Raw genomic sequence first — 26797 nt, 5'->3', positions numbered from 1 at the left:
CCTTCTTTTTATATACAATTTACTTAGTGCCTGAAACTATTTTATCCCAGTGTTCCAAAAGGCCTACCATGTGCCCCTCAACTCATCAGTTTTTCTAACTCCCATACTTTTTGTCCGTTCATTCCTGCTCTTTCTTCCTGGATGGCTCCGTCTAGCATCTCTTGAACCCCATCTCCAACATGAACTGTTTGCCTATGGAACCTGGTGAATGGCTGTCACCCTGGCCACCAACTGCACTTCTCTCCTCCACCGGATCTCCTAACTTTCTGAATCCACGTCTTACTTGTTCTCAGTTTGCGCCATCCTTTTTCTGAAGAACATCTTGTAGTAGCTAAGAAAAGGTGTCAACAAATAGAGTCAAACTCTGTAAAATATTTGAAGAAATTTATTCTGAGCCAAATACGACTGACCATGGCCCATTACACAGCCCTCAGGAGGTCCTGAGAACATGTGCCCAAGGTGGTTGGGGTGCAGTTTGGTTTTATACATTTTAGGAAGGCATGAGACAGCAATCAAATACATTTGAGAAATACATTGGTTTGGTCCAGAAAAGAGACAAGTAGAAGTGGTGGGCTGGGGTGGGGGGATGGGGGAAGGGGGGTTCCAGGCTATGGGTGAATTTAAACATTTTCTGGTTGACAGTTGGTTGAGTTTATCTGAAGACCTGGGATCACAGAAAGGAATGTCTGGGTTGGGATAAGAGGTGGTGGAGACCAAAGTTTTACTATGCAGATGAAGCTTTTAGCTAGCAGGCTTCAAAGACAAGAGAGAATAGGTTGTAAAATGTTTCCTCCCTCCGGAGTAGCTGGGTCTGGACCTGTGCGCCTCTGCGCCTAAGAGGGTCGGGGCGGTCGGTCGCGGTGAGAGGTCGTCCTGGGTGCCACCCGAGGGACGCCTCGGGCGCGTGAGCACCTCCCCAGGGCCGCGCCTGCCCACGGTGGCGGGGCACGCCCAGGTCTCCGGCTCCTGGGTTGGATCGCGGCAGGGGCGGAGCGCGTGCGAAGGCGACGCCCCCAGCCCCAGGCCTCGCCCAGGAGGCTTCCGCCCGCCTCTTCAACGCACACGCGGCTACCGAGCTGCAGGAGGCAGGGGGCGCGAGACTGGGAATGTGCAGGGCTCCCACCTCGCTCTACAAGCCCGGGCCGCGGCCCCCGCCACCTCCCGGCGCTCCGTGCCCGCCCCCCGAGGCCGGCGGCTGCTCCCACTTGGGGCCATTGCTGCTCGTGCAGTGAGCGCCGCCCAGCCCTTGTCCCCGCCGCTCCGTCAGCCGGACCGGGCTGCGCGCGCACCGGAAGGCGCGTGGGCGTCTTGCGGGCTCCGGGCCGGGTGGGCGGAGTCCTGGCCTCCACAAGCCGCATGGCGCGCATGGGGAGCCTCCGTTGATGCCGCCGCGCCGCCCTCCGAGGCTGCGTAACCAGAAGCCCGTCTCCCCGAGCGCTCCGGCCCGGCCCGGCGCCCCGGACCTGAGTGCGTCCCCTGGAGGCGCCCGGGCTGGCCCAGGAGGCCGTGGCAGAGGAGACCCCGGACTGGGCGCCCGCGCTCTGCCCCAGCCCCGAGGCGCGGTCGCCGGAGCCGCCTGCCAACCGCCTTCAGGACTTCGACACGCTGGTCACCGTGGGTGAGTGAGTGCGCGCGGGGACTTGGCCCACAGGGGCGCGCGGCGCGGCCGGGACGCTGTCGTAGGACAAAGGGCCCCGGGTGCCGGCCTCCTGGGGAGGGCCCTGCCCCGCCGCTGCGGCTCAGGATCCCAGCGCGGGGCTGCTCCTGCGCCCTGGGTCTCCCTGGGGGGCGCTCGGAGAAGTGGAGCGCACCCCCCAACCCCGGCGAGTCCCCCGACCGACCGGGTGCCTTCTCTGGAACGCCGACGGCTCCTCTCGGAGACCACCCTCCGCCCCCAGCACACACAGCACTCTGGGGCCTGGGCCGTCCGACGTCACCAAACTTCCTGTGGGTCACCTCGCCTGGGGTAACTGGTGCGCTCTCCCAGGCAGCGGCCCCAGGGACACGGGCGCGGGGTCCCTCAGGCCAGCCTCCCCGTGTGCCCAGCGGCAGGGTCCTCGGCGGGGAATGTACAGATTTCTCCAGGGGCTGCAGGAGCAACTGGGCTCCGGGGTACAGGTGTTCCGTGGCTTTGTGGGGATCAAGACGATGGAGTTGGGGACGGATCCTAACATGTACTGACACCGCCTGTGCTCTTCGTCTTGTGCGTCTGAAATGGCTAATTCTTGTATCGGACGCTTCATCCGTTTCCTTTGTCCTCTGGCTTTGAACTTAACCCCCCAGTGGGCAGCTTCACAGAGAGGTTTCGAGTTCTCGGTGCGCTTGGATCCGGACACGCGCTGGTTTATGGGGCAGCCCTGAGTGGGTCAGAATATCCCAGCCGAACGTGGGCGCTGCATTTAAACAGTTGTCAGTGGTCAGCCTGTGCCTTCTTAGGGGGGTGTGTTGCTGGGACAGGACTTCTCAGGCTCTCTAACTCCTGTTTGTCCTCTCATTTTGGACAGGAGGAAGCTGGGCTGAGAAGCCCAATGGCTCAGGGTTATAGCTTCTGGCTTAGGAAGACCAGCGGCCATAGCCCAGGAGCCTTCAGGCCTGCTGAGGAAGAGGGGACTTTGCTTCCTTCAGTGACCTCTTTGGCACCTAGGCCTTGAGGAAGGGGTGATGAGGAAACCCTGATTTTGGAAGGATAGTGGGAAGAGGGCCCTCTCTTTTTCTCCTGTCCCTCCCTTCCTCCTGTCTCATTCTCTCTCTTTCTCTTTTTGTCTCTCTCCCGCTGTGTCTTTATGCATTACTCTCTGTATTAGTCGTTTTTACGCTGCTGATAAAGACATACCCTAGACTTGGAAGAAAAGGAGGTTGAATTTCTTTTTTTTTCTGGGACGGAGTCTTGCTCCTGTCGCCCAGGCTGAAGTGCAGTGGCGCGATCTAGGCTCACTGCAACCTCTGCCTCCCAGGTTGAAGCAATTCTCCTGCCTCAGCCTCCTGAGTAGCTGGGATTACAGGTGCGTGCCCCAACTCCCGGCTAATTTTTGTGCTGTTAGTAGAGACGGGGCTTCACCATGTTGGCCAGGCTGATCTGGAACTCCTGACCTCAGGTGATCCACCCACCTCAGCCTCCCAAAGTGTTGAGATTACAGGTGTAAGCCACCGCGCCCGGCCAGGAGGTTTAATTTGACTTACAGTTCCACGTGACTGGGTAAGTCCCATAATCATGGCGGAGGGCAAAAGGTACTGCTTACATGGCGGCAGCAAGAGAGAATGAGGAGGAAGCAACAGCAGAAACCCCTGAAAACCCATCAGATCTCGTGAGACTTATTCACTATCATGAGAATAGCACGGGAAAGACCCGCCCCTATGATTGCAGTTACCTCCCCCTGAGTCCCTCCTGCAACACGTGGGTATTCTGGGAGATACAATTCAAGTTGACATTTCAGGGGGGACACAGCCAAACCACATAATTCCACCCCGGCCCCTCCAAATCTCATGTCCTCACATTTCAAAACCAATTGTGCCTTCCCAACAGTCCCCCCAAAGTCTTAACTCATTTCAGCATTAACCCAAACGTCCACAGTCAGACAAGGCAAGTCCCTTCCACCTATGAGCTTGTAAAATCAAAAGCAAGCTAGTTATTTCTTAGATACAATGGGGATACAGGTATTGGGTAAATACAGCCATTCCAAATGGGAGAAATAGGCCAAAACAAAGGGGTTATAGGGCCCGTGCAAGTCCAAAATCCAGCAGGGCAGTCAGATCTTAAAGCTCCAAAATGATCTCCTTTGACTCCAGGTCTCACATCAGGTGCAAGAGGTGGATTCCTATGGTCTTGGGCAGCTCTGCGCCTGTGACTTTACAGGGTACAACCTCCCTCCCGGCTGCTTTCACAGGCTGACGTTGAGTGTCTGTTGTGTTTCCAGGCCTATGGTGCATGCTGTTGGTGGATCTACCTTTCTGTGGTTTGGAAGATGGTGGCCCTCTTCTCACAGCTCTACTAGGCAGTGCCCCAGTAGGGACTCCGTGTGGGAGCTCCAACCCCACATTTCCCTTCTGCACTGCCCTAGCAGAGGTTCTCCATGAGGGCTTCACCCCTGCCACAGACTTTTGCCTGGACATGGGGGCAGTTCCATACATCATCTGAAATCTAGGGGGAGGTTCTCAAACCTCAATTCTTGACTTATGTGCATCTGCAGGCTCAACGCCACATGGAAGCTGCCCAGGCTTGGGGCTTCCACCCTCTGAAGCCACAGCCTGAGCTCTACGTTGGCTCCTTTCAGTCACAGATGGAGCAGCTGGAACCCAGGGTACCAAGTCCCTAGGCTGCACACAGCACACAGACCCTGGGCCCAGCCCACAGAACCACTTTTTCCTCCTGGGCCTGTGATGGGAGGGGCTGCATGAAGGTCTGTGACATGGCCTGGAGACATTTTCCCCATGGTCTTGGAGATTGACATTAGGCTCCTTGCTACTTACACAGATTTCTGCAGCTGGCTTGAATTTCTCCCCCCAAAAATGGATTTTTCTTTTCTACTGGATCATCAGGCTGCAGATTTTCAAACTTTTGTGCTCTGTATCCCTGTTAATACAGAATGCTTTCAACAGCACCCAAGTCACATTTTGAATGCTTTACTGCTTAGAAATTTCTTCCGCTAGATGTTCTAAGTCATCTCTCTCGAGTTCGAAGTTCCACAGATCTCTAGGGCAGAGGCAAAATGCCACCAGTCTCTTTGCTAAAACATAATAAGTGTCACCTTTGCTCCAGTTCCCAAGAAGTTGTTCATCTCTATCTGAGACCACCTCAGCATGGACCTTATTGTCATATCGCTATCAGCGTTTTGGCCAAAGCCATTCAACAAGTCTCTAGGAAGTTGCAGACATTCTCACATTTTCCTGCCTTATTCTAAGCCCTCCAAACTGTTCCAACCTCTGCCTATTACCCATTTCCAAAGCCACATTGTTGGGTATCTTTTCAGCAATGCCCCACTGCCGGTAACAACGTACTGTATTAGTCTGTTTTTACGCTGCTGATACAGACATACCCGAGACTGGGAAGAAAAGGGGCTTTAATTTGACTGACAGTTCCACATGGCTGAGGAAGTCTCGTAATTATGGCGGAGGGCGAAAGGCACTTCTTACATGGGGGCAGCAAGAGAAAATGAGGAGGAAGCAAAAGCAGAAACCCCGATAAACCCATGAGATCTCATGAGACTTCTTCACTATCACCAGCATAGCACAGGAAAGACCGGCCACCATGATTCAGTTACTTCCCCTGGCTCCCTCTCACAGCACGAGGGAATTCTGGGAGATACAATTCAAGTTGAGATTTCAGTGGGGACATGGCCAAACCATATCATTTTCCGTTTCTCCATTTCTGTCTTTACCCGTCTCATGTTTTTTCTTTTCTTTCTTTTTTATGAATCATTGAAAACGACATTTGCAGTTATTTGGAGATATGCTTAATGATAGACTATTAAATGCAGAAAGGAAGACAAAATGCACTTTCTCAAGCAAGGCCTTCGATTCCATTCATTTATTTATTTATCCCAGAGTGCTGGGATTACAGGCACGAGCCACCGCTACTGGCCCAAGGATTCTATGTATATATATAAAAATACACGTGTACAGTAAAAAAAAAGAAAAAAAAAGCCGACGAGAAGGAAGTCGAGACCCCTGCAGCCGTTATTTTTTGGGCGATAGGGAATTCGGTGGTTCTTTTGGCCTTTGGTTTTCTGTGTTTTCTGAGCTGGATTTAACCATGCTAAAAGGCTCGTGATACATGAATCTTGCCAGGCTGCAGGATTCTGAGAGTTAAAAACAGCATTGAATGGGAATGTTTGAAAACCTCACTGCAGAGCCAAGCCTCCCATGTGCAATCTGCATTTTCCCTGTGAAAGCCTGCGGTTCCCTGTAGGAAGCCGCCTCCCTTCTCCTCGAAGTCTCCTAGGTCTCGATTTCTGCACCCACCCGATGGGGATGACAGTGAGGCGGTCAAAAGTCGCAGCTGGGGCCAAGCGGGAGGCAGCCAGTGGCGCGGAATCTGCAAGGAATCCATCGCGGGCCGGCGCGAACATGGAGCCCTTTTAGACGCTCGGGCAGCACTAGATGGTCGGGCGGTCGGTTATCTCGGTTGGTGAGCGTGTGGTGCTTGATCCCCGCACCGGCCCTAGTCCCAGTTTTTTGTTGGTTTCTTTTTTTTTTTTTTTCCCATGAACTGTTTCTGCAACTCTTTTTCAAATGTGCCTTTCAGGTTCTGTAAGCCCCATGCGGGCAGGAGCAACTTGCGGGATCTCTTGGACTCCGCCCAGAGGTTGTCGAGGACACCCCGACAGGGAAGAGCGGCAGAAACCCGGCCAGCGCTGGGGCGGTGGCTCCTCACCAGAGTCCCTGCGGCTCGGGCAAAGCGGAAGGCAGCCAGAGGCGCGCGGGCTTGGCAGGGAATCCCTGGTGGAGGGGCGCGAACGAGGAGCCCTTTTGTACGCTACAGGGGAACCATGGCGTCAGGCGGTCGGTTAGCTCAGTTGGTAAGAGTGTGGTGCTGATAACGCCAAGGTCGTGGGCTCGATTCCCGCACCGGCCACACTCTTTGCTGTTGTTTTTTTTTTTTTTTCCCAACCTCCACCCCACAGTGAACTCCTTATACAACGGTTTCTGAAAAATGTGTCTTTCGGGTACTGTGAGTGGCGTGTTGGTAGGAGTGACTTGCGGGATCTCTTGGACTCGGCCCAGAGGTGGTCGAGGGCAGCCGGGCAGGGAAGAGCGGGAGAAACCCGGCCAGCGCTGGGGCGGTGGCTCCTCACCGGAGTCCCCGCGGCTCGGGCAAAGCGGAAGGCAGCCAGAGGCGCGCGACCTTGATGAGGAATCGCTCGTGGAGGGGCGCGAACGTGGAGCCCTTTTATATGCTCCGGGGGCAGCGTAGCGTCAGGCGGTCAGCTCAGTTCGTAAGAGCGTGGTGCTGATAATGCCAAGGTCGCGGGCTCGATTCCCGCACCGGCCACGGTTTTAGCTTTTTTTTCCGCCGCCACCCCACAATGAACTCTTTCTACAACGGTTTGTGAAAAATGCGCCTTTCAGGTACTGTGAGCGGCGTGCGGGTAGGAGGGAATTGCAGGATCTCTTGGTCTCCCCACCCAGAGGTGGTCGTGTCGAGGGCAGCCTGCTGGGGAGAGCGGGAGGCACCAGGCATGCCCTGGGGCGGTGGCTCCGCACCCTCCAGCATTGAATGGGAATGTCCCTGCACCCTCCGCCACCTGCAGGGCACTCAGGACATCCAAAGCGATCCACATCTCCGGCCCTCAGCCCCCGCCCCTGACGCCCCCGCGCTTCCTGAGGCTGTGGCTCCCCTGGAGGAATCGCCCAGTGAAGACAGGTGCTCCCAGATGTCACCGCCTCGTGTTCCCTTGGCCGCCTTGCGGGGAAGGGTTAGGGTTGAAAATCCAGGTCTGGAATGAATGCATTCCACAGATGGTATGTAGGGCTACTGCATGCCCAGCACCGTTCTAGGCGGGGAGCAAAACGGTAAGGGAGACACAAATCCCAAGCCACGTGGAGAAAGTGACCAGCCAGTAGATGACTGCCATGTTTTTAGAGAGGTGTTCCGGTTGTGGAAGCCTCTGGAAACCTTCTCTTGCTCTTACACCCCCCCCCCACCCCCCGCCTCGTTTCTGTTCAGAGACATCTTAGGCTTCTTGTTTCTTCCTGTTGGTTCTGCATTTTGCAGCCAGAGCAAGTGGATGAATTTCTCGCTGGTGGTTCAGCTTTCCGGGGTGGTCAGGTGTGCTCTGTTAAACAAAGCCAGTTGTGTAGGGTCAGTGCCATTTTCTGTCAGGATCCAGCAGGGGCTCCACCTGTTTTTGAAAACTCTCCAGTGGAAACATCTACTAACTCTGACCTAAATCAGTAGCTGCTCAAAATCTACAGACTACTGGCTTACAACCTTGGTAAGTGCCCAGGGTGTAGTAAAAGTTCTCAATAAACGCCAGCTGATGGCGCTGCTGCCGCTACTATAAGCAACGTTAGGGGAGCCTGGGTCGGCTGACACCTGAAATAGAAACCTGTACACAAGTTGGATGTCACATCTTGGCAATAGTCGTGCCAGGTTAGATGCTGGGACAGAGCATGGAGGAGTCGGTGGAGGTTGCTGCCCTCAAGTTTCCTGAACTTGAAGGGGTTTAGAATGTGCCACGGTGGCATGAAAATTATTTTGAGCCGAAGGCATTTGAATTCCTGAAATTTGTTACCTGCCGAAAAGCAGAGCTTCCCAAAAGATCTCAAAAGAACTCAGTTGTCATAAATCCCTTCTTGGGAAGGAACTAGGAAAGATTGACTCGGGCCAGGCGCAGTGGTTCACGCCTGTAATTCCAGCACTTTGGGAGGCCGAGGCAAGTGGATCATCTGAGCCCAGGAGTTGGAGACCAGCCCGGGCAACGTGGTGAGATCCTCTCTCTATTAAAAAAATAAATAAATAAATAGTAATAATAATACAAAAATTAGCTGGGCATGGTAGCACATGCCTGTAGTCCGAGCTACTCCAGAGGCTGAGGTGGAAGGATCACCTGAGCCCGGGAGGTCGAGGTTGTAGCGAGCTGAGATCGTGCCACTGCACTCCAGCCTGGGCAACAGAGTGAGACCCTGTCTCAAAAAAAAAAAAAAAAAAAAAAAATTGTGGTAAGATACCCATAATATGAAATTCACCATTAAAAAATAGCAGGGAGCATCGTGAATGCGACGTATTGATGAGGATGATGGTGACGTTGCAGAACCTTCTCTGACACCAGCCTGGCCCCCCAGCCTTACCTTTCCTGGCTTCATGGTACTCATCGTATTGTGCTGCAAATGCCAATTTCCTCCTCCTCCCTGGCTAGACCTGTGGTACCCCCCAGGGAGGGAATGGCGACTCACCCACCAGGTGTTTAATAAGTGTTTGTTGGCAAGCGGGCCTCCTACGCTCCCTGGGGAGAGGAAGTGGGCCATGTGTACACACCTGCAGCTACAAGACTCGGTGGGGAGGGTGCACAGAGCCTCGACCCTGTAAGAGAGGCGATCGGGCTGAGGAAGACGGGGCATTGGGGCTGCATGGATGGGACGGACATGTGGAGAGGGTGGGTTCGTTGATTTGTTCACCCGTTCGTTTACTGGTTTCTATGCATCCATCCATCTTTCATGCCTTGAGCGTGCGTTCTGGGCAGGGCCTGTACTGGACACCGAATGAGTAACATATCATCTCTCCCTTCAAGGTACGCGCAGTCTGGGTGGGTGAGGGGAGAGACGGTAGGGTGACATGGGAACAGTTTGGGGGTTGGGAAGCACTCTTGTTAAAAATTCAAACTTTGGGTCCCCTCTCAGATTTATAAACCTAAACGTTTGCTGGTGGACCTAGGACTCCGCATATCCAGACAGGATCCTCCGCTGATTGGGATGCACGATGACGTCAGAACACGTGGAGAATGTGATAGCTTTTGGGCCGGGGGCTTTGGAACCTCAAAGAATGTGATAACTTTTGGGTCAGGGGCTTTGGAACCTCAAAGACCTCCGCCTGGGAGTTCCGGGACAGCTCCCGGAGGAGGTGACATCTGAGTGTTAAACACATCCGTGACAGGCAATGAGAAAATCAGGTGGGTCCGCTGTGCCGATCGGCCCTAGGCGCCGCGGCGGCTGTCCCGGCCAGGCAGGGTCGCCTTCCGAGGTGTGTTGGCCTGCAGGGCACTCGCAGCCCGCCGCTTTCCCAGGTGAGGCACGTCGTCGCGCAGTGGCCCAGGTTCGAGTCCCCGCTTCAGCCGCCATGGCGGATGCGGCGGCCAGGCTTCTCCGGGCCAGGGCAGCGTTGCACGTGTGGCCCCGCTGGGCCCCGAGCAGCTGCGGCAGGTCCTGAAGCAGGTGACGAAGGCGCCAGCTGCTGCCGCCGCGGCCCAGCAGGCCGCCCTCCAGCGGGACCCTGGCGCCGAGCCCCCGTGCCCGCCACGCCTGCTGCCGCCCCAGGTGAGGCTCCGGGAGGGACATGGGGAAACTGAGGCCCGGAGGGGGCCGAGGCCCCGCGGCAGGGTTAGCTGCTTGGCCGGGGTGGCCAGTATCCGGCCCCAGTCAAGACTCAGGGTGTCCCGAAGCTGAGCTCCTTAGGGACGGCGTTCGGCCCCCACCTGCCACCACCCTGGCGTTTTCACCCCAGGAGCCTCACTTGAGGAGCCGATGCTCACGCTGGGCCCTCTGCCTGGGACGCCGTCGTGCCCTCTCTGCCTCCACAGCCCTGCCCGGGGCTCCCCTGCGCTGCTTAGCTCTTCTTACACGCCTGTGACCACTCGTTCAGCCATTGTGGGGCACTCCCACCTAAGTGCAGGAGGTGCAGCCTTCAACACACTCCAAGAACGAACATCAGGCAGGTTCTGGGAGGGACGGTGGGGGGGCCGCTTTAGAGTGGGTGGTTCCGTAGGCCAGATACTGCCCCTGAGACCTGAATGAATTAAAAGGAACCATCTGAGCTTGTCAGGTCTAAGGCACAGCAAGTGCCACGGCCCAGTTTTTTCTTCTCTTCATTGCTGCTTCTCAGCATTTTCTTGCTGTGTCTGTCTCTCTCTCTCTCTCTCTCTCTCTCTCTGCCTCTCTCTGTCTCTCTCTTTCTCCTCTCTCTCTGTCTCTCTGTGTGTCTCTTTTTGAATACAGATACTATCGTTGTCCACCCAGCAGCTGTTTCAGCCCTTCTACCCTATACCATTTCATTTATTCATGTGCTCAATTAAGCAACAGCAATTGAATACATTTTTCCAACACTTAAATAAGAAAAAGAAAGATGGGAGAGAGCTATAGTTTGTCCACTCAAAACACTGAGGAATCATTTGAAATGACATTTGTAATTATTTAGGGATATGCTTCATGATAGAATATAAAATGCGAGAAGAAAGGCAAAGTACACTGTTTCAAACAAGGCTTTGGGTTTTATTTATTTATTTATCTATCCATCCGTCGCGAAGTGCTGAGATTACAGGCATGAGCCACCGCTCCCGGCCCAAGGATGCCATGTATGTATATAGAAATACACGTGTACAGGGAAAGAAAAAAAATCGACAAGAAGGAAGTCGAGACCCCTGCGGCCGTTATTTTTTGGGCAATAGGGAATTTCGTGGTTCTTTTGGCCTTTGGTTTTCTGTGTTTTCTGAGCTGGATTTAACCATGCTAAAAGGCTCTTGATACACGAAGTTGCCAGGCTGCAGGATTCTGAGAGTTAAAAACAGCATTGAATGGGAATGTTTGAAAACCTCACTGCAGAGCCAAGCCTCCCATGTGCAATCTGCATTTTCCCTGTGAAAGCCTGCGGTTCCCTGTAGGAAGCCGCCTCCCTTCTCCTCGAAGTCTCCTAGGTCTCGGTTTCTGCACCCACCCGATGGGGATGACAGTGAGGCGGTCAAAAGTCGCAGCTGGGGCCAAGCGGGAGGCAGCCAGTGGCGCGGGCTCTGCAAGGAATCAGTCGCGGGCCGGAGCGAACATGGAGCCCTTTTAGACGCTCGGGCGGCACTAGATGGTCGGGCGGTCGGTTATCTGGGTTGGTGAGCGTGTGGTGCTGATACCGCCACGGTCGCGGGCTTGATCCCCGCACCGGCCCTAGTCCCAGTTTTTTGTTGGTTTGTTTCTTTTTTTTTTTTCTCCCATGAACTGTTTCTGCAACTCTTTTTTAAACGCGCCTTTCGGGTTCTGTAAGCCCCATGCGGGCAGGAGCGACTTGCGGGATCTCTTGGACTCCGCCCAGAGGTTGTCGAGGACAGCCTGGCAGGGAAGAGCGGGAGAAACCCGGCCAGCGCTGGGGCGGTGGCTCCTCAAGGGAGTCCCCGCGGCTCGGGCAAAGCGGAAGGCAGCCAGAGGCGCGCGGGCTTGACGAGGAATCGCTCGTGGAGGGGCGCGAACGTGGAGCCCTTTTGTATGCTCCGTGGGCAACGTGGCGTCAGGCGGTCGGTTAGCTCAGTTGGTAAGAGCGTGGTGCTGATAACGCCAAGGTCGCGGGCTCGATTCCCGCACCGGCCACGGTTTTAGCTTTTTTTTCCGCCGCCACCCCACAGTGAACTCTTTCTACAACGGTTTGTGAAAAATGCGCCTTTCAGGTACTGTGAGCGGCGTGCGGGTAGGAGCGAATTGCAGGATCTCTTGGTCTCCCGGCCCAGAGGTGGTCGTGTCGAGGGCAGCCTGCTGCGGAGAGCGGGAGGCACCAGGCATGCCCTGGGGCGGTGGCTCGGCACCCGAGTCCCTGCACCCTCCGCCACCTGCAGGGCACTCAGGACATCGAAAGCGATCCACATCTCCGGCCCTCAGCCCCCACCCCTGACGCCCCCGCGCTTCCTGAGGCTGTGGCTCCCCTGGAGGAATCGCCCAGTGAAGACAGGTGCTCCCAGATGTCACCCCCTCGTGTTCCCTTAGCCGCCTTGCGGGGAAGGGTTAGGGTTGAAAATCCAGGTCTGGAATGAATGCATTCCACAGATGGTATGTAGGGCTACTGCATGCCCAGCACCGTTCTAGGCCGGGAGCAAAACGGTAAGGGAGACACAAATCCCAAGCCACGTGGAGAAAGTGACCAGCCAGTAGATGACTGCCATGTTTTTAGAGAGGCGTTCCGGTTGTGGAAGCCTCTGGAAACTTTCTCTTGCTCTTCCCCGCCCCCCCCCCACCCCCCCGCCTCGTTTCTGTTCAGAGACATCTTAGGCTTCACGTTTCTTCCTGTTGGTTCTGCATTTTGCAGCCAGAGCAAGTGGATGAATTTCTCGCTGGTGGTTCAGCTTTCCGGGGTGGTCAGGTGTGCTCTGTTGAACAAAGCCAGTTGTGTAGGGTCAGTGCCATTTTCTGTCAGGATCCAGCAGGGGCTCCACCTGTTTTTGAAAACTCTCCAGTGGAAACATCTACTAACTCTGACCTAAATCAGTAGCTGCTCAAAATCTACAGACTACTGGCTTAAAACCTTGGTAAGTGCCCAGGGTGTAGTAAAAGTTCTCAATAAACGCCAGCTGATGGCGCTGCTGCCGCTACTATAAGCAACGTTAGGGGAGCCTGGGTCGGCTGACACCTGAAATAGAAACCTGTACACAAGTTGGATGTCACATCTTGGCAATAGTCGTGCCAGGTTAGACGCTGGGACAGAGCACGGAGGAGTCGGTGGAGGTTGCTGCCCTCAAGTTTCCTGAACTTGAAGGGGTTTAGAATGTGCCACGGTGGCATGAAAATTATTTTGAGCCGAAGGCATTTGAATTCCTGAAATTTGTTACCTGCCGAAAAGCAGAGCTTCCCAAAAGATCTCAAAAGAACTCAGTTGTCATAAATCCCTTCTTGGGAAGGAACTAGGAAAGATTGACTCGGGCCAGGCGCAGTGGTTCACGCCTGTAATTCCAGCACTTTGGGAGGCCGAGGCAAGTGGATCATCTGAGCCCAGGAGTTGGAGACCAGCCCGGGCAACATGGTGAGATCCTCTCTCTATTAAAAAAATAAATAAATAAATAGTAATAATAATACAAAAATTAGCTGGGCATGGTAGCACATGCCTGTAGTCCGAGCTACTCCAGAGGCTGAGGTGGAAGGATCACCTGAGCCCGGGAGGTCGAGGTTGTAGCGAGCTGAGATCGTGCCACTGCACTCCAGCCTGGGCAACAGAGTGAGACCCTGTCTCAAAAAAAAAAAAAAAAAAAAAAAAAAAAAAAATTGTGGTAAGATACCCATAATATGAAATTCACCATTAAAAAATAGCAGGGAGCATCGTGAATGCGACGTATTGATGAGGATGATGGTGACGTTGCAGAACCTTCTCTGACACCAGCCTGGCCCCCCAGCCTTACCTTTCCTGGCTTCATGGTACTCATCGTATTGTGCTGCAAATGCCAATTTCCTCCTCCTCCCTGGCTAGACCTGTGGTACCCCCCAGGGAGGGAATGGCGACTCACCCACCAGGTGTTTAATAAGTGTTTGTTGGCAAGCGGACCTCCTACGCTCCCTGGGGAGAGGAAGTGGGCCATGTGTACACACCTGCAGCTACAAGACTCGGTGGGGAGGGTGCACAGAGCCTCGACCCTGTAAGAGAGGCGATCGGGCTGAGGAAGACGGGGCATTGGGGCTGCATGGATGGGACGGACATGTGGAGAGGGTGGGTTCGTTGATTTGTTCACCCGTTCGTTTACTGGTTTCTATGCATCCATCCATCTTTCATGCCTTGAGCGTGCGTTCTGGGCAGGGCCTGTACTGGGCACCGAATGAGTAACATATCATCTCTCCCTTCAAGGTACGCGCAGTCTGGGTGGGTGAGGGGAGAGACGGTAGGGTGACATGGGAACAGTTTGGGGGTTGGGAAGCACTCTTGTTAAAAATTCAAACTTTGGGTCCCCTCTCAGATTTATAAACCTAAACGTTTGCTGGTGGACCTAGGACTCCGCATATCCAGACAGGATCCTCCGCTGATTGGGATGCACGATGACGTCAGAACACGTGGAGAATGTGATAGCTTTTGGGCCGGGGGCTTTGGAACCTCAAAGAATGTGATAACTTTTGGGTCAGGGGCTTTGGAACCTCAAAGACCTCCGCCTGGGAGTTCCGGGACAGCTCCCGGAGGAGGTGACATCTGAGTGTTAAACACATCCGTGACAGGCAATGAGAAAATCAGGTGGGTCCGCTGTGCCGATCGGCCCTAGGCGCCGCGGCGGCTGTCCCGGCCAGGCAGGGTCGCCTTCCGAGGTGTGTTGGCCTGCGGGGCACTCGCAGCCCGCCGCTTTCCCAGGTGAGGCACGTCGTCGCGCAGTGGCCCAGGTTCGAGTCCCCGCTTCAGCCGCCATGGCGGATGCGGCGGCCAGGCTTCTCCGGGCCAGGGCAGCGTTGCACGTGTGGCCCCGCTGGGCCCCGAGCAGCTGCGGCAGGTCCTGAAGCAGGTGACGAAGGCGCCAGCTGCTGCCGCCGCGGCCCAGCAGGCCGCCCTCCAGCGGGACCCTGGCGCCGAGCCCCCGTGCCCGCCACGCCTGCTGCCGCCCCAGGTGAGGCTCCGGGAGGGACATGGGGAAACTGAGGCCCGGAGGGGGCCGAGGCCCCGCCGCGGGGTTAGCTGCTTGGCCGGGGTGGCCAGTATCCGGCCCCAGTCAAGACTCAGGGTGTCCCGAAGCTGAGCTCCTTAGGGACGGCGTTCGGCCCCCACCTGCCACCACCCTGGCGTTTTCACCCCAGGAGCCTCACTTGAGGAGCCGATGCTCACGCTGGGCCCTCTGCCTGGGACGCCGTCGTGCCCTCTCTGCCTCCACAGCCCTGCCCGGGGCTCCCCTGCGCTGCTTAGCTCTTCTTACACGCCTGTGACCACTCGTTCAGCCATTGTGGGGCACTCCCACCTAAGTGCAGGAGGTGCAGCCTTCAACACACTCCAAGAACGAACATCAGGCAGGTTCTGGGAGGGACGGTGGGGGGGCCGCTTTAGAGTGGGTGGTTCCGTAGGCCAGACACTGCCCCTGAGACCTGAATGAGTTAAAAGGAACCATCTGAGCTTGTCAGGTCTAAGGCACAGCAAGTGCCACGGCCCAGTTTTTTCTTCTCTTCATTGCTGCTTCTCAGCATTTTCTTGCTGTGTCTGTCTCTCTCTCTCTCTCTCTCTGCCTCTCTCTCTCTCTTTCTCCTCTCTCTCTGTCTCTCTGTGTGTCTCTTTTTGAATACGATACTATCGTTGTCCACCCAGCAGCTGTTTCAGCCCTTCTACCCTGTACCATTTCATTTATTCATGTGCTCAATTAAGCAACAGCAATTGAATACATTTTTCCAACACTTAAATAAGAAAAAGAAAGATGGGAGAGAGCTATAGTTTGTCCACTCAAAACACTGAGGAATCATTTGAAATGACATTTGTAATTATTTAGGGATATGCTTCATGATAGAATATAAAATGCGAGAAGAAAGGCAAAGTACACTGTTTCAAACAAGGCTTTGGGTTTTATTTATTTATTTATTTATCTATCCATCCGTCGCGAAGTGCTGAGATTACAGGCATGAGCCACCGCTCCCGGCCCAAGGATGCCATGTATGTATATAGAAATACACGTGTACAGGGAAAGAAAAAAAATCGACAAGAAGGAAGTCGAGACCCCTGCGGCCGTTATTTTTTGGGCAATAGGGAATTTCGTGGTTCTTTTGGCCTTTGGTTTTCTGTGTTTTCTGAGCTGGATTTAACCATGCTAAAAGGCTCTTGATACACGAAGTTGCCAGGCTGCAGGATTCTGAGAGTTAAAAACAGCATTGAATGGGAATGTTTGAAAACCTCACTGCAGAGCCAAGCCTCCCATGTGCAATCTGCATTTTCCCTGTGAAAGCCTGCGGTTCCCTGTAGGAAGCCGCCTCCCTTCTCCTCGAAGTCTCCTAGGTCTCGGTTTCTGCACCCACCCGATGGGGATGACAGTGAGGCGGTCAAAAGTCGCAGCTGGGGCCAAGCGGGAGGCAGCCAGTGGCGCGGGCTCTGCAAGGAATCAGTCGCGGGCCGGAGCGAACATGGAGCCCTTTTAGACGCTCGGGCGGCACTAGATGGTCGGGCGGTCGGTTATCTGGGTTGGTGAGCGTGTGGTGCTGATACCGCCACGGTCGCGGGCTTGATCCCCGCACCGGCCCTAGTCCCAGTTTTTTGTTGGTTTGTTTCTTTTTTTTTTTTCTCCCATGAACTGTTTCTGCAACTCTTTTTTAAACGCGCCTTTCGGGTTCTGTAAGCCCCATGCGGGCAGGAGCGACTTGCGGGATCTCTTGGACTCCGCCCAGAGGTTGTCGAGGACAGCCTGGCAGGGAAGAGCGGGAGAAACCCGGCCAGCGCTGGGGCGGTGGCTCCTCAAGGGAGTCCCCGCGGCTCGGGCAAAGCGGAAGGCAGCCAGAGGCGCGCGGGCTTGACGAGGAATCGCTCGTGGAGGGGCGCGAACGTGGAGCCCTTTTGTATGCTCCGTGGGCAACGTGGCGTCAGGCGGTCGGTTAGCTCAGTTGGTAAGAGCGTGGTGCTGATAACGCCAAGGTCGCGGGCTCGATTCCCGCACCGGCCACGGTTTTAGCTTTTTTTTCCGCCGCCACCCCACAGTGAACTCTTTCTACAACGGTTTGTGAAAAATGCGCCTTTCAGGTACTGTGAGCGGCGTGCGGGTAGGAGCGAATTGCAGGATCTCTTGGTCTCCCGGCCCAGAGGTGGTCGTGTCGAGGGCAGCCTGCTGCGGAGAGCGGGAGGCACCAGGCATGCCCTGGGGCGGTGGCTCGGCACCCGAGTCCCTGCACCCTCCGCCACCTGCAGGGCACTCAGGACATCGAAAGCGATCCACATCTCCGGCCCTCAGCCCCCACCCCTGACGCCCCCGCGCTTCCTGAGGCTGTGGCTCCCCTGGAGGAATCGCCCAGTGAAGACAGGTGCTCCCAGATGTCACCCCCTCGTGTTCCCTTAGCCGCCTTGCGGGGAAGGGTTAGGGTTGAAAATCCAGGTCTGGAATGAATGCATTCCACAGATGGTATGTAGGGCTACTGCATGCCCAGCACCGTTCTAGGCCGGGAGCAAAACGGTAAGGGAGACACAAATCCCAAGCCACGTGGAGAAAGTGACCAGCCAGTAGATGACTGCCATGTTTTTAGAGAGGCGTTCCGGTTGTGGAAGCCTCTGGAAACTTTCTCTTGCTCTTCCCCGCCCCCCCCCACCCCCCCGCCTCGTTTCTGTTCAGAGACATCTTAGGCTTCACGTTTCTTCCTGTTGGTTCTGCATTTTGCAGCCAGAGCAAGTGGATGAATTTCTCGCTGGTGGTTCAGCTTTCCGGGGTGGTCAGGTGTGCTCTGTTGAACAAAGCCAGTTGTGTAGGGTCAGTGCCATTTTCTGTCAGGATCCAGCAGGGGCTCCACCTGTTTTTGAAAACTCTCCAGTGGAAACATCTACTAACTCTGACCTAAATCAGTAGCTGCTCAAAATCTACAGACTACTGGCTTAAAACCTTGGTAAGTGCCCAGGGTGTAGTAAAAGTTCTCAATAAACGCCAGCTGATGGCGCTGCTGCCGCTACTATAAGCAACGTTAGGGGAGCCTGGGTCGGCTGACACCTGAAATAGAAACCTGTACACAAGTTGGATGTCACATCTTGGCAATAGTCGTGCCAGGTTAGACGCTGGGACAGAGCACGGAGGAGTCGGTGGAGGTTGCTGCCCTCAAGTTTCCTGAACTTGAAGGGGTTTAGAATGTGCCACGGTGGCATGAAAATTATTTTGAGCCGAAGGCATTTGAATTCCTGAAATTTGTTACCTGCCGAAAAGCAGAGCTTCCCAAAAGATCTCAAAAGAACTCAGTTGTCATAAATCCCTTCTTGGGAAGGAACTAGGAAAGATTGACTCGGGCCAGGCGCAGTGGTTCACGCCTGTAATTCCAGCACTTTGGGAGGCCGAGGCAAGTGGATCATCTGAGCCCAGGAGTTGGAGACCAGCCCGGGCAACATGGTGAGATCCTCTCTCTATTAAAAAAATAAATAAATAAATAGTAATAATAATACAAAAATTAGCTGGGCATGGTAGCACATGCCTGTAGTCCGAGCTACTCCAGAGGCTGAGGTGGAAGGATCACCTGAGCCCGGGAGGTCGAGGTTGTAGCGAGCTGAGATCGTGCCACTGCACTCCAGCCTGGGCAACAGAGTGAGACCCTGTCTCAAAAAAAAAAAAAAAAAAAAAAAAAAAAAAATTGTGGTAAGATACCCATAATATGAAATTCACCATTAAAAAATAGCAGGGAGCATCGTGAATGCGACGTATTGATGAGGATGATGGTGACGTTGCAGAACCTTCTCTGACACCAGCCTGGCCCCCCAGCCTTACCTTTCCTGGCTTCATGGTACTCATCGTATTGTGCTGCAAATGCCAATTTCCTCCTCCTCCCTGGCTAGACCTGTGGTACCCCCCAGGGAGGGAATGGCGACTCACCCACCAGGTGTTTAATAAGTGTTTGTTGGCAAGCGGACCTCCTACGCTCCCTGGGGAGAGGAAGTGGGCCATGTGTACACACCTGCAGCTACAAGACTCGGTGGGGAGGGTGCACAGAGCCTCGACCCTGTAAGAGAGGCGATCGGGCTGAGGAAGACGGGGCATTGGGGCTGCATGGATGGGACGGACATGTGGAGAGGGTGGGTTCGTTGATTTGTTCACCCGTTCGTTTACTGGTTTCTATGCATCCATCCATCTTTCATGCCTTGAGCGTGCGTTCTGGGCAGGGCCTGTACTGGGCACCGAATGAGTAACATATCATCTCTCCCTTCAAGGTACGCGCAGTCTGGGTGGGTGAGGGGAGAGACGGTAGGGTGACATGGGAACAGTTTGGGGGTTGGGAAGCACTCTTGTTAAAAATTCAAACTTTGGGTCCCCTCTCAGATTTATAAACCTAAACGTTTGCTGGTGGACCTAGGACTCCGCATATCCAGACAGGATCCTCCGCTGATTGGGATGCACGATGACGTCAGAACACGTGGAGAATGTGATAGCTTTTGGGCCGGGGGCTTTGGAACCTCAAAGAATGTGATAACTTTTGGGTCAGGGGCTTTGGAACCTCAAAGACCTCCGCCTGGGAGTTCCGGGACAGCTCCCGGAGGAGGTGACATCTGAGTGTTAAACACATCCGTGACAGGCAATGAGAAAATCAGGTGGGTCCGCTGTGCCGATCGGCCCTAGGCGCCGCGGCGGCTGTCCCGGCCAGGCAGGGTCGCCTTCCGAGGTGTGTTGGCCTGCGGGGCACTCGCAGCCCGCCGCTTTCCCAGGTGAGGCACGTCGTCGCGCAGTGGCCCAGGTTCGAGTCCCCGCTTCAGCCGCCATGGCGGATGCGGCGGCCAGGCTTCTCCGGGCCAGGGCAGCGTTGCACGTGTGGCCCCGCTGGGCCCCGAGCAGCTGCGGCAGGTCCTGAAGCAGGTGACGAAGGCGCCAGCTGCTGCCGCCGCGGCCCAGCAGGCCGCCCTCCAGCGGGACCCTGGCGCCGAGCCCCCGTGCCCGCCACGCCTGCTGCCGCCCCAGGTGAGGCTCCGGGAGGGACATGGGGAAACTGAGGCCCGGAGGGGGCCGAGGCCCCGCGGCGGGGTTAGCTGCTTGGCCGGGGTGGCCAGTATCCGGCCCCAGTCAAGACTCAGGGTGTCCCGAAGCTGAGCTCCTTAGGGACGGCGTTCGGCCCCCACCTGCCACCACCCTGGCGTTTTCACCCCAGGAGCCTCACTTGAGGAGCCGATGCTCACGCTGGGCCCTCTGCCTGGGACGCCGTCGTGCCCTCTCTGCCTCCACAGCCCTGCCCGGGGCTCCCCTGCGCTGCTTAGCTCTTCTTACACGCCTGTGACCACTCGTTCAGCCATTGTGGGGCACTCCCACCTAAGTGCAGGAGGTGCAGCCTTCAACACACTCCAAGAACGAACATCAGGCAGGTTCTGGGAGGGACGGTGGGGGGGCCGCTTTAGAGTGGGTGGTTCCGTAGGCCAGACACTGCCCCTGAGACCTGAATGAGTTAAAAGGAACCATCTGAGCTTGTCAGGTCTAAGGCACAGCAAGTGCCACGGCCCAGTTTTTTCTTCTCTTCATTGCTGCTTCTCAGCATTTTCTTGCTGTGTCTGTCTCTCTCTCTCTCTCTCTCTGCCTCTCTCTCTCTCTTTCTCCTCTCTCTCTGTCTCTCTGTGTGTCTCTTTTTGAATACGATACTATCGTTGTCCACCCAGCAGCTGTTTCAGCCCTTCTACCCTGTACCATTTCATTTATTCATGTGCTCAATTAAGCAACAGCAATTGAATACATTTTTCCAACACTTAAATAAGAAAAAGAAAGATGGGAGAGAGCTATAGTTTGTCCACTCAAAACACTGAGGAATCATTTGAAATGACATTTGTAATTATTTAGGGATATGCTTCATGATAGAATATAAAATGCGAGAAGAAAGGCAAAGTACACTGTTTCAAACAAGGCTTTGGGTTTTATTTATTTATTTATTTATCTATCCATCCGTCGCGAAGTGCTGAGATTACAGGCATGAGCCACCGCTCCCGGCCCAAGGATGCCATGTATGTATATAGAAATACACGTGTACAGGGAAAGAAAAAAAAAATCGACAAGAAGGAAGTCGAGACCCCTGCGGCCGTTATTTTTTGGGCAATAGGGAATTTCGTGGTTCTTTTGGCCTTTGGTTTTCTGTGTTTTCTGAGCTGGATTTAACCATGCTAAAAGGCTCTTGATACACGAAGTTGCCAGGCTGCAGGATTCTGAGAGTTAAAAACAGCATTGAATGGGAATGTTTGAAAACCTCACTGCAGAGCCAAGCCTCCCATGTGCAATCTGCATTTTCCCTGTGAAAGCCTGTGGTTCCCTGTAGGAAGCCGCCTCCCTTCTCCTCGAAGTCTCCTAGGTCTCGGTTTCTGCACCCACCCGATGGGGATGACAGTGAGGCGGTCAAAAGTCGCAGCTGGGGCCAAGCGGGAGGCAGCCAGTGGCGCGGGCTCTGCAAGGAATCAGTCGCGGGCCGGAGCGAACATGGAGCCCTTTTAGACGCTCGGGCGGCACTAGATGGTCGGGCGGTCGGTTATCTGGGTTGGTGAGCGTGTGGTGCTGATACCGCCACGGTCGCGGGCTTGATCCCCGCACCGGCCCCGGTCCCAGTTTTTTGTTGGTTTGTTTCTTTTTTTTTTTTTTTTCCCATGAACTGTTTCTGCAACTCTTTTTTAAACGCGCCTTTCAGGTTCTTCTGTAAGCCCCATGCGGGCAGGAGCGACTTGCGGGATCTCTTGGACTCCGCCCAGAGGTTGTCGAGGACAGCCTGGCAGGGAAGAGCGGGAGAAACCCGGCCAGCGCTGGGGGGGTGGCTCCTCACCGGAGTCCCCGCGGCTCGGGCAAAGCGGGAGGCAGCCAGAGGCGCGCGGCCTTGACAAGGAATCGCTCGTGGAGCGGGGCGAATGTGGAGCCCTTTTGTACGCTCCGGGGCCAACATGGCGTCGGGTGGTGGGTTAGCTCAGTTGGTAAGAGCGTGGTGCTGATAACGCCAAGGTCGCGGGCTCGATTCCCGCACCGGCTACGGTTTTAGCTTTTTTTTCCGCCGCCACCCCACAGTGAACTCTTTCTACAACGGTTTGTGAAAAATACGCCTTTCAGGTACTGTGAACGGCGTGCGGGTAGGAGCGAATTGCAGGATCTCTTGGTCTCCCGGCCCAGAGGTGGTCGTGTCGAGGGCAGCCTGCTGGGGAGAGCGGGAGGCACCAGGCATGCCCTGGGGCGGTGGCTCCGCACCCGAGTCCCTGCACCCTTCGCCACCTGCAGGCACTCAGGACATCCAAAGCGATCCACATCTCCGGCCCTCGGCCCCCACCCCTGACGCACCCGCGCTTCCTGAGGCTGTGGCTCCCCTGGAGGAATCGCCCAGTGAAGACAGGTGCTCCCAGATGTCACCCCCTCGTGTTCCCTTGGCCGCCTTGCGGGGAAGGGTTAGGGTTAAAAATCCAGGTCTGGAATGAATGCATTCCACAGATGGTATGTAGGGCTACTGCTTGCCCAGCACCGTTCTAGGCGGGGAGCAAAACGGTAAGGGAGACACAAATCCCAAGCCACGTGGAGAAAGTGACCAGCCAATAGATGACTGCCATGTTTTTAGAGAGGCGTTCCGGTTGTGGAAGCCTCTGGAAACCTTCTCTTGCTCTTTCCCCCCCACCCCCCGCCTCGTTTCTGTTCAGAGACATCTTAGGCTTCACGTTTCTTCCTGTTGGTTCTGCATTTTGCAGCCAGAGCAAGTGAATGAATTTCTCGCTGGTGGTTCAGCTTTCCGGGATGGTCAGGTGTGCTCTGTTGAACAAAGCCAGTTGTGTAGGGTCAGTGCCATTTTCTGTCAGGATCCAGCAGGCGCTCCACCTGTTCTTGAAAACTCTCCAGTGGAAACATCTACTAACTCTGACCTAAATCAGTAGCTGCTCAAAATCTACAGACTACTGGCTTACAACCTTGGTAAGTGCCCAGGGTGTAGTAAAAGTTCTCAATAAACGCCAGCTGATGGCGCTGCTGCCGCTACTATAAGCAACGTTAGGGGAGCCTGGTTCGGCTGACACCTGAAATAGAAACCTGTACACAAGTGGGATGTCACATCTTGGCAATAGTCGTGCCAGATTAGATGCTGGGACAGAGCACGGAGGAGTCGGTGGAGGTTGCTGCCCTCAAGTTTCCTGAACTTGAAGGGGTTTAGAATGTGCCACGGTGGCATGAAAATTATTTTGAGCCGAAGGCATTTGAATTCCTGAAATTTGTTACCTGCTGAAAAGCAGAGCTTCCCAAAAGATCTCAAAAGAACTCAGTTGTCATAAATCCCTTCTTGGGAAGGAACTAAGAAAGGTTGACTCGGGCCAGGCGCAGTGGTTCACGCCTGTAATTCCAGCACTTTGGGAGGCCGAGGCAAGTGGATCATCTGAGCCCAGGAGTTGGAGACCAGCCCGGGCAACATGGTGAGATCCTCTATTAAAAAAATAAATAAATAAATAGTATAAATAATAATAGTAATAATAATACAAAAATTAGCTGGGCATGGTAGCTCATGCCTGTAGTCTGAGCTACTCCAGAGGCTGAGGTGGAAGGATCACCTGAGCCCAGGAGGTCGAGGTTGTAGCGAGCTGAGATCGTGCCACTGCACTCCAGCCTGGGCAACAGAGTGAGACCCTGTCTCAAAAAAAAAAAAAAAAAATTGTGGTAAGATACCCATAATATGAAATTCACCATTAAAAAATAGCAGGGAGCATTGTGAATGCGACGTATTGATGAGGATGATGGTGACGTTGCAGAACCTTCTCTGACACCAGCCTGGCCCCCAGCCTTACCTTTCCTGGCTTCATGGTACTCATCATATTGTGCTGCAAATGCCAGTTTCCTCCTTCTCGCCGGCTAGACCTGTGGTACCCCCCAGGGAGGGAATGGCGACTCACCCACCAGGTGTTTAATAAGTGTTTGTTGGCAAGCGGACCTCCTATGCTCCCTGGGGAGAGGAAGTGGGACTTGTGTACACACCTGCAGCTACAAGACTCGGTGGGGAGGGTGCACAGAGCCTCGACCCTGTAAGAGAGGCAATCGGGCTGAGGAAGACGGGGCATTGGGGCTGCATGGATGGTTCGGACATGTGGAGAGGGTGGGTTCATTGATTTGTTCACCCGTTCGTTTACTGGTTTCTATGCATCCATCCATTTTTCATGCCTTGAGCGTGCGTTCTGGGCAGAGCCTGTACTGGGCACCGAATGAGTAACATATCATCTCTCCCTTCAAGGTACACGCAGTCTGGGTGTTTGAGGGGAGAGACGGTAGGGTGACATGGGAACAGTTTGGGGGTTGGGAAGCACTCTTGTTAAAAATTCAAACTTTGGGTCCCCTCTCAGATTTATAAACCTAAACGTTTGCTGGTGGACCTAGGACTCCGCATATCCAGACAGGATCCTCCGCTGATTGGGATGCACGATGACGTCAGAACACGTGGAGAATGTGGTAACTTTTGGGCCAGGGGCTTTGGAACCTCAAAGAATGTGATAATTTTGGGTCAGGGGCTTTGGAACCTCAAAGACCTCCGCCTGGGAGTTCCGGGACAGCTCCCGGAGGAGGTGACATCTGAGTGTTAAACACATCCGTGACAGGCAATGAGAAAATCAGGTGGGTCCGCTGTGCCGATCGGCCCTAGGCGCCGCGGCGGCTGTCCCGGCCAGGCAGGGTCGCCTTCCGAGGTGTGTTGGCCTGCGGGGCACTCGCAGCCCGCCGCTTTCCCAGGTGAGGCACGTCGTCGCGCAGTGGCCCAGGTTCGAGTCCCCGCTTCAGCCGCCATGGCGGATGCGGCGGCCAGGCTTCTCCGGGCCAGGGTAGCGTTGCACGTGTGGCCCCGCTGGGCCCCGAGCAGCTGCGGCAGGTCCTGAAGCAGGTGACGAAGGCGCCAGCTGCTGCCGCCGCGGCCCAGCAGGCTGCCCTCCAGCGGGACCCTGGCGCCGAGCCCCCGTGCCTGCCACGCCTGCTGCCGCCCCAGGTGAGGCTCCGGGAGGGACATGGGGAAACTGAGGCCCGGAGGGGGCCGAGGCCCCGCGGCGGGGTTAGCTGCTTGGCCGGGGTGGCCAGTATCCGGCCCCAGTCAAGACTCAGGGTGTCCCGAAGCTGAGCTCCTTAGGGACGGCGTTCGGCCCCCACCTGCCACCACCCTGGCGTTTTCACCCCAGGAGCCTCACTTGAGGAGCCGATGCTCACGCTGGGCCCTCTGCCTGGGACGCCGTCGTGCCCTCTCTGCCTCCACAGCCCTGCCCGGGGCTCCCCTGTGCTGCCTAGCTCTTCTTACACGCCTGTGACCACTCGTTCAGCCATTGTGGGGCACTCCCACCTAAGTGCAGGAGGTGCAGCCTTCAACACACTCCAAGAACGAACATCAGGCAGGTTCTGGGAGGGACGGTGGGGGGGCCGCTTTAGAGTGGGTGGTTCCGTAGGCCAGACACTGCCCCTGAGACCTGAATGAATTAAAAGGAACCATCTGAGCTTGTCAGGTCTAAGGCACAGCAAGTGTCACAGCCCAGTGAAACAGGTAGATCACCTGAGGTCGGGAGTTCAGGACCAGCCTAACCAACATGGAGATGCCCCGTCTCTGCTAAAAATACAATGTTAGCCAGGCGTTATGGTGCATACCTATAATCCCAGCTACTCGAGAGGTTGAGGCAGGAGAGTTACTTGAACCCAGGAGGCAGAGATTGATGTGAGCTGAGATTGCTCCACTACACTCTAGCCTGAGTGACAGAGCGAGACTTTGTCTGGAAAAAAAAAAGCGGGGGGTGGGGGGCCGGACGTGGTGACTCACGCCTGTCATCCCAACATTTTGGGAGGCTGAGGTGGGCAGATCACATGAGGTCAAGAGTTCCAGACCAGTCTGGCCAACATGGTGAAACCCCTTCTCTAGTAACACAAAGTTAGCTGGGTGTTTTGGCACGTGACTGTAGTCTCAGGTATTCGAGAGGCTGATGCAGGAGAATCGCTTGAACCCAGGAGACCGAGGTTGCTGTGAGGTGAGATGGTGCCACTGCACTCCAGCCTGGGTGACAGAGCAAGAGTCTGTCTCCAAAAAAAAAGTGTTGGGCACGGTGACTCAGGCCTGAAATCCCAGCACTGTGGGAGGCCAAGGTGGGCAGATCACCTGAGGTCGGGAGTTTGAGACCAGCCCGACCAACATGGAGAAACCCTGTCTCCACTAAAAATACAAAAAATTAGCCGGGCGTGGTGGTGCACACCTGTAATCCCAGCTACTCGGGAGGCTGAGGCAGGAGAATCACTGGAACCTGGGTGGTGGAAGTTGCTGTGAGCTGAGATCATGCCGCTGCACTCCAGCCTGGGTGACAGAGCTAGACTCCATGTAAAAAAAAATAACAGTTCCTTCCTGTGGATTTATAGTGGGGCATCCAGGGCTCCCTGGGAGGGCTCCGTGTTTTAGGTTCAACCCGCAGACCTTGGGACCGTCCCCAGGGGCTGCAGGTGGGCTGGTGGGCTCCCTCCTTGCCAGCGTCACTGCTTCCTGGATTCCTTCTCCCTGCTTTCCTGCGCCGGGCTGCCCGGCCTCCCCCGCCACACACAGGTGATGCTGATACCTCCTTTCACCTCCTTTCCTGCAGCTCCAAGTACCCCTATTTTCGGTTTCGCCCTCACACCCAGCAGATGCCTAGTCGGGAAGACCCCAACGGGGAGACAGGGCCTGGGGAGAGGGTCAGAAGTCAAGCCAGCATCCATCCAGCTCTGGGGAATGAGGGCGGGGACACAGAGGTCAGGCCAGGGTGGGGAGAAAAGAGCCCAGGCTGGCCTCGGGGTGTGAGCACAACTGAACCTGACAGGGC

The 26797-nt window shown here is 55.2% G+C and overlaps 1 protein-coding gene and 4 non-coding genes across 6 annotated transcripts in view; all 5 read left to right on the top strand.

Annotated features, from left to right (window-relative positions):
- Positions 1–1029: 1029 nt before the first annotated feature.
- LOC129475035 (uncharacterized) overlaps positions 1030–26797 on the top strand; it is a 66125-nt gene continuing 40357 nt past the window's right edge. For both annotated transcript variants that reach the window (XM_055266867.2, XM_063635159.1), the window contains exon 1: positions 1030–1618. In XM_055266867.2, the coding sequence (XP_055122842.1) occupies positions 1383–1618 (236 nt within the window). In that variant the 5' untranslated portion in view covers positions 1030–1382. The remainder of the gene's footprint in view (positions 1619–26797) is intronic.
- TRNAI-GAU (transfer RNA isoleucine (anticodon GAU)) lies at positions 6498–6571 on the top strand. Its single transcript has one exon. It is a non-coding gene; the product is annotated as a tRNA-Ile (tRNA).
- TRNAI-GAU (transfer RNA isoleucine (anticodon GAU)) lies at positions 11927–12000 on the top strand. Its single transcript has one exon. It is a non-coding gene; the product is annotated as a tRNA-Ile (tRNA).
- TRNAI-GAU (transfer RNA isoleucine (anticodon GAU)) lies at positions 16924–16997 on the top strand. Its single transcript has one exon. It is a non-coding gene; the product is annotated as a tRNA-Ile (tRNA).
- On the top strand, positions 21926–21999 carry TRNAI-GAU (transfer RNA isoleucine (anticodon GAU)). Its single transcript has one exon. It is a non-coding gene; the product is annotated as a tRNA-Ile (tRNA).

The sequence above is a fragment of the Symphalangus syndactylus genome, chromosome X, assembly GCF_028878055.3.
Source record: "Symphalangus syndactylus isolate Jambi chromosome X, NHGRI_mSymSyn1-v2.1_pri, whole genome shotgun sequence".
NCBI lineage: Eukaryota > Metazoa > Chordata > Mammalia > Primates > Hylobatidae > Symphalangus > Symphalangus syndactylus.
This window is presented reverse-complemented; position numbering and strand designations above follow the sequence as displayed.